This window comes from Squalius cephalus (assembly GCF_949319135.1).
Source record: "Squalius cephalus genome assembly, chromosome: 4".
NCBI classification, from domain to species: domain Eukaryota; kingdom Metazoa; phylum Chordata; class Actinopteri; order Cypriniformes; family Leuciscidae; genus Squalius; species Squalius cephalus.
This window is the reverse complement of record NC_137125.1, coordinates 1,201,437-1,212,024: the sequence shown is the minus strand read 5'-3', so window position 1 is coordinate 1,212,024 and position 10,588 is coordinate 1,201,437. Positions and strand designations below refer to the sequence as shown.

At 38.3% G+C, this 10,588-nt stretch overlaps 1 protein-coding gene across 1 annotated transcript; it reads right to left on the bottom strand.

Annotated features, from left to right (window-relative positions):
* Window positions 1–4,755: 4,755 nt before the first annotated feature.
* Window positions 4,756–7,042, bottom strand: LOC307157040 (E3 SUMO-protein ligase ZBED1-like; the record flags this gene model as incomplete). The annotated part of the gene is made up of 2 exons (XM_079868785.1): window positions 4,756–5,646; window positions 6,626–7,042. 2 exons carry the CDS (start codon window positions 7,040–7,042, stop codon window positions 4,756–4,758), a joined length of 1,308 nt encoding a protein of 435 aa, XP_079724911.1.
* Window positions 7,043–10,588: the final 3,546 nt, after the last annotated feature.

The following is a 10,588-nucleotide window of genomic DNA, read 5'->3' as shown; positions in this document are numbered from 1 at the left end:
TTGACTGAGTATTCGCTTAGTTATTGTTCATTTTCGGACGCGTTTCAGAATGGACTACACTGACAGAGAGAAGGCAGAACTCGCTTCGTGTTTATTTTTCTTTATTTGGCAAAAAACACAACACTTTGTTTTTATTGTGAGTATACACAAAAATAATACACATTTAACAGAATCGATTGATGTATGAAACTCCTATGGAAAATCAAAGTCAACAGAGTATTTATGAGTTTCTTTTACACTGGTAAAAAAAAAGCGAGCTGGTATCGCCGGCGATACCGTCGACCTCAGAGGGTTAAGGTGCTGTACGGTTTCTTCCAAAATTTTGCCATCAATTTCTTTGAAGTCAGACATAGTAACTACTTTCTCAGGTGGTCTGATCTGTTTGACCCCAGGGCAACTCAAGGATGTGCTGATCACCTTTCTGATATTATTGATTTTCTCAGAGAAGAAAGAAGCAAACTCACTGCACTTGTTGTCTGAGAGCATTTCACTGGGAATCTGGCTTGGGGGGTTTGTCAGTCTCTCTACAGTAGCAAAAAGAGTGCGTGTGTTGTTTAAATTACTGTTTATAATATTTGAGAAGAAAGTCTGTCTAGCTTTGCCTAGTTCCATATTAAAAGCATGGATGCAGTCTTTGTAGATGTTATAATGGACTACAAGTTTTGTCTTCCGCCACATGCGCTCTACTTTTCTGCATTGTCTTTTCATATTTTGCACTGCTGTTGAGTTTCTCCAAGGTGCTTTTTGTCTGCCACTCTTCTTCCTGACTTTAACAGGAGCAATATCATCAATTACACTTTTAACTTTTGAGTTAAAAGAATCAAGGAGAAAATCAAGTCTGCAGATATGCTTGGTGTTAAGGATATAGCCTTCATAAATAGTACACTAGTGTTCTCATTTAAGCATCTCTTCTTGACAGACACAGATCTAGCTTCAGTGGCAGGAGAGATCAATATATCAAAGAAAATACAGAAATGATCAGACATCGCTACATCCTTAATAACAATCGATGAAATGTTTAGACCCTTACTGATAAGTAGATCTAGAGTGTGTCCACGATTGTGTGTGGGTCCATGTATATGCTGAGTCAGATCAAAAGTTTTTAAAACACTTTTGATTTCTTTTGCCATATTGTTCTCTGCACTATCTATGTGGATGTTAAAATCTCCAGCAATGGCAAAACAGTCAAACTCTGAGGTAATTGTTGATAACAGTTCTGTAAAGTCCTCAGCAAAGGCTGGAGAGTATTTTGGAGGCCTGTAAATAATAAGTAAAATGCGTGGAGCACCTTTTAACACAATACCCAGATATTCGGAAGACAAGTAATTCCCAAATTATATTTGCTTACATTGATAGATATCTTTAAAAAGAGCAGCTAGACCCCCACCTCTCTTAACAGCTCTGCAGACACTCATGAAAGTAAAGTTAGGAGGGGCTGCTTCATTGAGGACTGTTGCACTGCAGCTGTCTTCTAGCCAGGTTTCATTCAGAAGCATAAAATCCAGATTGTTTGTGGTTATTAAGTCGTTGACTAGAAGTGATTTATTTTTAAGTGAGCAGATGTTAAAGAGTGCTAACTTAACAGACTTACTTTTACCCCACAGCAATATTAGTTTGACGTGTAATAGGCACCAGATTAGTTAGGTTTGCTGTACGGCTATTGAGGGCCTTAGACTTTCTTTCTTGTAATAGAACAGCAATAGAGAAAGATACAGGCACACTGGGTTCCCGCTTGTTCTGTAAACATTTGAGAAAATTACTGTTATCATAGCGGGGACCCGACACATATCACTGAGAGCTGGTATCAGTTGTTTTTGGTTCACCTCGAGCAGATGGAGGAGGGTGTGGGCCCTGGCGTTGTGGCAGAGGCCGAAGAGCTCTCACAGGAGGAGGGGGAGGGTGAGCTGGGCCCGCAGGCTTTGGTGGTTGCGGTGCCTGTCGTTTTTTGGTTGGTATCTTGGGGCTTGCAGCAAAAGAGTGGGATAGTCTGGTTCCAGCATGCACCAGTTCTTCCATTTTCTGTGAGAAGCACAGAAGTGGCGATGCTGGAGAGAGGGAAAAAGTGTCTGGTGAAAGGGGCTGTTGCTCTGGTGTTATCGGAGGCTGTGATATGCTGTCCTGGCTTCCCTGGCTGTTTTCCAGGAAGTCGTCCTTGGGTGCTGCATCTTCAAGCAGTTCTGATATGTCTGTCTGTGGTGAGCTCTGTGGGCAGGGCTCAGCTGAGATTGTGTCTGTGAGCAGAGGTTGTTGTGGCGGAGTGGTGTTATCATGTCTATTTTGCTGCTGAAGTGAAGTCCCGTGGTCATTCATACTGTGTCCAGGTGTGTGTGTGCCGTTCTGATTAAGTGGATTGGCACAAAATGCAGAAGGATGATTGAGGGAGAAGTAGATATTGTCCTTTAGCATTCTTGAACCAAGTTTGTTTGGGTGGTGGCCATCTTAATGAAACAGTTGGCTCTGACTCCAGAAAAGATTGAAGTTGTCAATGAAGTTCACTCCTTTTTTATTGCAGGTTTACCCTAAATCATGGGCTAATTTTCATTTTTGGGTGAACTAACCCATTAATGCAATGCTAATCAACATAGCCTGTATTATAGAATTTAATAAAATAATATATTCTCCTACATGAAACCACAGAAGTGATTTCAAGTAATTTTGATTTCGAAGCAAAACATCATATTAAACTCATAAACTGTAGTTTTTGACGGTATGTTAAGCAAACATACTAGCTTTCCCTGTTGTCAAGAGCAAATGTTTTATTACTAATCTTTAAAAGTAAGTCCAGGTAAGATCATTTGAATCATTTGAATCATTTCATAATTGAAAGCAAAGAAGGTTAAGTGAAAGGTCTGATAAAAAAGAGAGAGATGTAGTAGGCTATAAATAAAAAAGTGCCAGTAAAAAATAAAAAATAAGTGGGGTATAACATGTAAAATTAAATGCTCTTTTTTTTCCCGTTCTACCGAAAATGTGCTGGGAGCCGACTATTGCTACTTAGGTAAAATTGGTTTTATATTCTATATTCGCACATTCACGGACTTCCGCGTTCAATAACTCGTGAACTAAACGTTGTTGCTACAGAAAACACCTATCACATATAACTACAGATAAGACACCAGAAGCTACAACATAATTTTCCTCAAAACGATCTTTCCTTCGCACTAGACAAAATACATTGATCTCTTTGCGCAGGCTGCTAAGAAGGGACCATAAAGTGCAAACCCGAAGGAAAGCTCGTTTTGAGGAAGATTTAAATATTAAAACAATGTTATTTGTGTAGTAGCAATATTCAGCTCACGAGATATTGAACGCGGAACTCCGCGAATATGCAAATATAAAAACAACTTTACCCAAGTTGCAGACTTGATCATGTAGGACCTCAGTAGCCTACCACATACGTGGACAGCACCATGAACATAGTCAAGTAAAAAACAAAACAAAAAAAAACAGTTGCCAACCAGGGTAAAAATAGTTTCAGGTTTGATATTTGCTGCGTATTCACCTAGACTGCTTTAGTGTACTTTTGTGTAGGCTACTGTACAAACAGTACGCAAATATGTTTTATGTAAAAGTTACAGTAATTCACCAAAGGGATTTTTTTCATGTTCCAAAGGTAGTGCTTTCCTATTGACCAGACTGACTTACTACAGGTGGAATTTTGACAATATCTCCTTTACTGTACGTACAATAAACAAATACGTTTAAGAAAAAATTACAGTAATTCACCTAAAGTATTTTTTCCTGTTCCAAAGGGTGTAGTGCTTTCCTAGTGACCACACTGACTTACTACAGGTGAAATTTTGACAATACCTCCCTTACTGTAAGTATAGTACAAACATATTATTATTAAAAAAATACTGTAATTTCTCCTTTTTTCATGTTCCAATGGTTATAGTATGTTCCTAGTGATCACTCAATTAACTTTGATAAATGTATTACGTAAAAGTATGTATTAAAACTGCTGTTCCTTGTAGATATTATAGATGTAGATAATGCAGATATTTTAGGTTAATCATATTTTCAACGTTATAAATAAGCAACACCCTTATTGTAATGATTCAAGTTAAGTTTTTGTTATGAAGTCCTGAAGAAGTGGATTCTGGAACACACTGCTGCTTCAATGTATATCTAATGAGTGATTATAATCAAGGTATTAATCAATAGTTTTCCTTCTATATATCAAATGAGTTGAATGACTTCTCTAGGCTTATGAGATTTTACTTGGCTATAGAAATTACCAGTGTGATTATCGAAAATGTTATTTCATGTAGGGCTGTGACGGTATGGGATATTTTCTTACCGCGGTGATGAAGCAACAAAAATCGCGATTTGGCGGTTAACCGACAACCCCCCCCCCCCCCCCCACAACAAAAAAAATCCCATGCGCCCGCGTCACACACTCAAGAACGCATGCAGCTTGTAATGGAAATGAATACAATGGAAATGAATAATTATAACGCAGTATTCTTTATTAACAAATAAACAAATTACAAAATAACATTTATATTAAATGGTAAATATTAATAATTAACTATTGATTAGGCTAAAGTTAAAAAAATTCTTAATAATTATAAAGCAGTATTCTATTATAAACTAATACACAAATTAACATTTATATTCAATTGTAGCTAAACATTAATAATTAACTATAAATAGGCTAAACATAAACAACCTTTTTTAAAGTGCAAAATAACAAAACAAAAAGTGAACAAGTGTTTGGCTGTTGGGCCGCTTAAGTAAATCGTGCTGCTGCTTTTATTTTTCCGTCTTCATGTTGCGTGACAGGAAAACCAACATGTTAACCTTGTCAGGTTTCAGCGAGGATCTTAACGGGGTGACGATGTTGCCAGCCGCACTGAATACACGCTCCGATGGAGTGCTCGTAGCGCATATAGTCATATATTTTCTGGCAACTTTTGACAGAAGAGGGAATCGAGCCTGATTATCCCGCCACCAGGCAAGCGGATCAGAGTGCAGATCGAGGGCTTCCTCCTGCAAATACCTTGCGACTTCAGTGTCTGCACGGATTCTTTTTGGAACCGGACTGGAGGATTGTGCTTTTCTCTTTCCAAGCAGGTCCGCAAGATTTTTTATTTTTTTTGGAGGAGAAGATGGCGCACTTTCTCCTTCTCCCTCTCCAGCCGCAGCGACACTCATTGCAGCTTCTCCGTCCCTGATATCACGCCGCTCTTCGGGCATTGCCAGCATCTCCTCCAGGAGCGCATCTTTAACGTCATCTCCAGGGTTGATGTCCTTGTGTCTTGGGTCAATGAATGAGGCCTTTGACAATAGTTGCTGTGTTGCAGGTGCACTATATTTGTCTTTCAAGACTCCAACCATTTTTTTTTTCAGGTTGCGCGTCAACTCCGTATCTTCATCGGTTGGGAGCAAAATATCCTCAGTTAATAACTGTAGGACTGGTTTAACAGAGGGCGCTGTAACTGTCTTCTCGGAAGACAGCGCATCTGTAAAATCCGCAACCTTCTTCAGCGCTGCATTAACGGATTCGAGGACTTCGATGTCCTGCCACATTGGTATTAAATGTTGGCTGCGCCGGTCATCCATCAAAACCCTCCTAATGGCTGGTACTTGCTCAAGAACGCGCGCAACCATTTTCTGCTTAGTGCCCCACCTGGTAGGACAATCCTGTGAAAACATTTAAAACACAGTTGTAATCCCTAATTAGGCTATGTTTTTTGTCCTGTGCAATAAAATATATTTATTTATACACCGTGCCACGGTCTCCTTTTCGCAACCAGTGCAATGTTCACATCAATCTGTATTTTATAGCCTATATGATGCTATTTTTCTTATTTTCCATTTCTTTATTTTTTATTTAATGTGTAGTCTATTTTTGCCATATGTTGTGTTTTATCTTACGGAGCCCCACACATTACATGCAGGAAAAACTAGGCTAAATCGTAGGCTACGTTTAGCATGTCGAAAGAACAAAATAGTTTTTGCAAATCGAGGGAACGAAATAGTAAATTGTGCGCGTTATTTATAAATCGAGAGAATGAATTAGTAGCCTAAATCTTGCGCACAATTTAGCCTACTTTTTTTCTTGCATGTGAAGGGTTACATATCTGGAGCTGCTATAGCCTACAAGCGAATTTCTCCAGCTCGGGATCAATAAAATCTTATCTTGATAATGAAAATGGGCAGCAGAAATTCAGAGCATTGATTGGCGTTTCCATAAGTTTTGCCCAGTTATTTACAGCATTTTATATTACGTTATTTCGTTTTGTATTCGCTTTGAAAAAATATAATTATTACATCATAAACATATTAACAATAATATGAAATAACATTTATTTATAGGCTATAACTTTTTTTCGATATTGTTTCGTATTCGCTTTGAAAAATTATATTAGGCTACATCATAAACATATTAACAATAATATGAAATAACATTTATTTATAGGCTATAACTTTTTTTCCATATCTTTTGAGTTTAATAGGAATTATAGAACAGGTTTTATCATCGTTTGCAACCCTTTATTTTGTAGAATAAATTGTTCAAAGTTTCAACAAGTTGCGTTTGGACGAGTGCGTTTATATCCACGGACTGTTACCTGAAAAGCAACGTCTAAAGAAATAAGAATCGAATTTTAGCACAACTTACCAGAACTAAGCAGTGTTGGGGCAGGTTGTGCTCGACTTGCTCTCTCTGGAGCTTTTTCTTCTTCTGCCAGCTCTGGGAGAAAGCGGTCACCAAATTTCTGAAGACACCCATGGCTCGGGCAGTGCGGTCCTTTTCTGACTTCATTGCATTTGTGACGGCTAAATGTAGATTATGGCCAAAGCAATTAAGCCATGTCCAGCCAAGTTTTCGGACCGCAGCCATATTTGCCCCATTGTCTGTGGTAATACAGACCAGTTTCCTCTCGTCCAGGGAGCACTCTTGGAAGGAGGACCTGAGGGCTTCCGCCAGGTTCTCACTCGTGTGGCTTTCTGGCGTGAACACAGTCTCCAGGCACTTCGATTTTAGTTCCCAGTTTGCGCTGAGATAGTGTATGGTCAGGCTCATGTATGGCATCATGTTTACGCTTGACCACATATCAGTTGTCACTGAGAAATGATCAACGTCTTTTAAGTCCTGTATTATGCCGTCCTTCACTGACAGATACTTTTCAGGGATCGCTGTTTGAGAAAAGTACTTTCGGTCAGGAAGTACATATTGCTTATCAAATGTCTATAGCATGGCTTTGAACGCTGGCTTCTCAACGGTACGGAATGGCACCATTTCTTCAACCAAATAACGAGTCACGCTATCAGTAAGTGCTTGCCACTGATTACTGCCTCTTTGGTACTTCGCACCTCTCGCAAAGGCCTCGGAGACTCCCAACTGTCGCTGCTGGCCTGAGGTTGTAGCTAAGGTTGGTGTACTGCTCCCAAGTCCGGCAAACGCCACAGGATGGTTAATTCTAAGATGCGATCTTAAATTAGTTGTATTTCCTCGCGAGACGGATACTTTTGTGTGACAAATACGGCATACTGCCTTGTCCAAATTCATCGGCTGTCCCTTGTCATCTGCCTCAAAGCCAAAGTGTGCCCAAATAGGCGACACAGTATTTGGTTTAGACATTAAATTCGTGGCCATTTTTTTGAATAATGTCACTCATTCGGCTAGCGCTGTCAACGGTTATTGCCTATACCATATGAAGTGATAGCTACTTGCAATTAAAATCTAACTACAACTGTTTACGTTATGCTATTGTATTTTATGCCTGTGTTTGTATGTATTTAATTTAACATTTTCTGTAAACATCACAAGTACTGAAACCTAGCAGTTAATTAATAATCAGAAACACACACACACACACACACAAAAAATCCCCCATATGTTTAATGGACTGTTCCTCCCTTGCGCAGGAAGCGTTTTTTTTTTCTCCAGAAGCCCTAGAACATAGGACTCACGAAAAAAAAAAAAGTAAATTATAAGCAAAGATTAATGTGTTTATAGTTCAAATCACACACCATATGCAGTCCTGTAACTTTCAGAAAAAAAAAGAAAAAAAATCATGTGCGGTGATGACCTCACACCGCGGTAGGCATCTCATTAATGCGATATTGCGGTGATGCGGTTATCGTCACACCCCTAATTTCATGTATCCTTTAAATGTCTGTATTTGATATCTGAGGTGTAATGTAAGGGTCTGGCCATGCCAGGAATGCAGTAACAGTGCTTGCTCATTTAGCCTGGCTTCCAGAGATGAAATATGGACTTCTTTAACAGGTGTCACTACATCCATCTGCTTGTCTAGGCTACCCTGATAGCAATGGTCTCAGGAGTCATTGAAACCAGTTGAGAGACCATTTCTTAGTTAAAGTCTTTACTTTACAGTTAGATTTAAAGTATCCTCTGCTTGAGAGAAAGAACATGTTATATTAATGTTTTGAGAAGACTCTCCTCCTCACCAAATCCAATCTTGAAGAAACTGTGTCTGTGTGTGTTAGTATTCTTGGTTACAGGTTAAGGAACAAGTGGAAATATAGCTGCAAGCAGCGATACGGGGCCAAGCCCCTGAAGCAGCAGCAAGAGCAGGAAGAGTAAATCAGCAGAAATTGAAGAAAAAAGAGCTGGTTTAGAAGTATAGGTGAAAATGAACTCAAAATGAACAGAAGTTCAGATGAGAATGAACATAGAATGAACAAGACATACATTAATCCAAGAGGAAGAAAGATTAGTACAACGTTGAATAATAAAGGAATCGACATGACACAACATTACACACAATTTTTTAAAATCATGCCACGTGGGGCTCAAACCCATTATCTCTGGGTCAGATAGCTGTCACTCATATCATTGTGCCACTGGGAAGTTGTGTTTTTGGCAAGATGAAGAAGGTCCAATAGTTCAAGTGAGAAGCAATTCAAAATGAATAATTTTTGTATAAATTTGCTGCATGTTGTATTTATCGAGTTCGTTCACATATAGGCACCATGTCTGGAACAGAAGCAACTTTTCCACCACTTAAAGCCACAATACCACTTGCGATCTGGGAATGTGCCACACAGCATTCAAACCCACAACCGGAATGGTTCATGGTTCATGTTAACCAATTAGCATGCTAAGCTAACTACCATAAGGCAACAAATACAGGTCAAATTTGGAGAAAAATATATCGGGAACGGTAGCAAAAATCAAAAATCTGTTCAGTCACTTCTGTGTGGCTCGGCCCAAAGATCATCTGAGCCAATTTTCGTAAAAATTGAACAAAATTTGAATGAGGAGTAGCACAAAAAATTTAACACTGTACTTTTCAAAATGGCCACTACTGTAATGGGCAGAGTCTTAATGTAAGATATTGATTGTGATTACCATAATGAGTGGAATCAGGTGTACTAAGTTTCATTTTACATCTATTTACATTCACATCTACATCAAAGGGTTCAAAAGCTATAACCCTTTTAAAGTGGAATTTTTGAATTGGTGGTGGCGCTATAGAGTTGGTCCTACAGACTCAAAAATTGGTCCAATTACTATTCATTACAATCACTACAAGTGTGGAAGGTCACGACGTGCCTAAATTCAGGGTCCGAATGTCAGCCGCATAATTGATGGAGATATGCTTCAGTCTATCTATGTGTAGAAAAAGTGTGATTATTTATTAGCCAATCAGAATCATTCAACCTGAAGCAATGACAAAGCTTAGACCTTGGTGAAGGGTATAATTGCTGTGATTTTTGTAAATGTAAGGGGAAGCGGCTTACTTTTGATCACTGGAGTAATCACTCCTTGTGATTCTTGAAGCTGACTTCTGCCTGATGAAACTGCAAACTATCTTTAGTAAAATTTCCTTTAATTTATTATAATTCTGACTCTTGTCTTAAATTGACTGCACTTCTAACGCCTGGTCTTAATAAATCATATCTGGTCCCTGGGTCTTTAACTGTAAGTCCCAAAATACAGATATACAGTGGTAATCCATATTGAAACAAGGACAATAAAGCAGAAGTTTCAGCAGATATTCTTTAATGATGTTCCACTGTTTAAGGTACACAGTGAGCACAACCATTGGACATCTTTTCCAGGTAGCTTGTCTGGTGATAGTCCAATGCAGCATACATTGGGTACCATCTTTGGCACTGTTCACATTGGTAAACATGACAAGGATTAATTATGTAACAAACCACTAACAGTTATAGTTATGTGTGTTAACCAATTACATAATGCAATGAATAAATATTAAATAACATGTTCAATTGCTTAAATATTTTTGTTTACCCAAAGTAGTCCTGACTGAAAACATTTGAAAAAATTGTATTCAAACACACACATTTGTTTTACTTAAACTTTTACATCACTTCACTAAACGAAAATATAGTAAAGTAAAAAGTACTTGACAAAACAATCAGTTAAAGGGTTAATGATAATATAAGAACAACTTAAACCAAGAGAGGATCAACAACAGCAAAATTTTGAAGAGGTGAAATTGAAATATTACTCTAACCACAAGGAATTAATTACAACTTTTATGTATAATCCCAGTGGTATTCCATGAACAATTATAAAGATAATAGAAATAAAACAGTGCACTGTATAGTATCTTGAATGCCTCCATGATCTTGCTGTTCATTATCT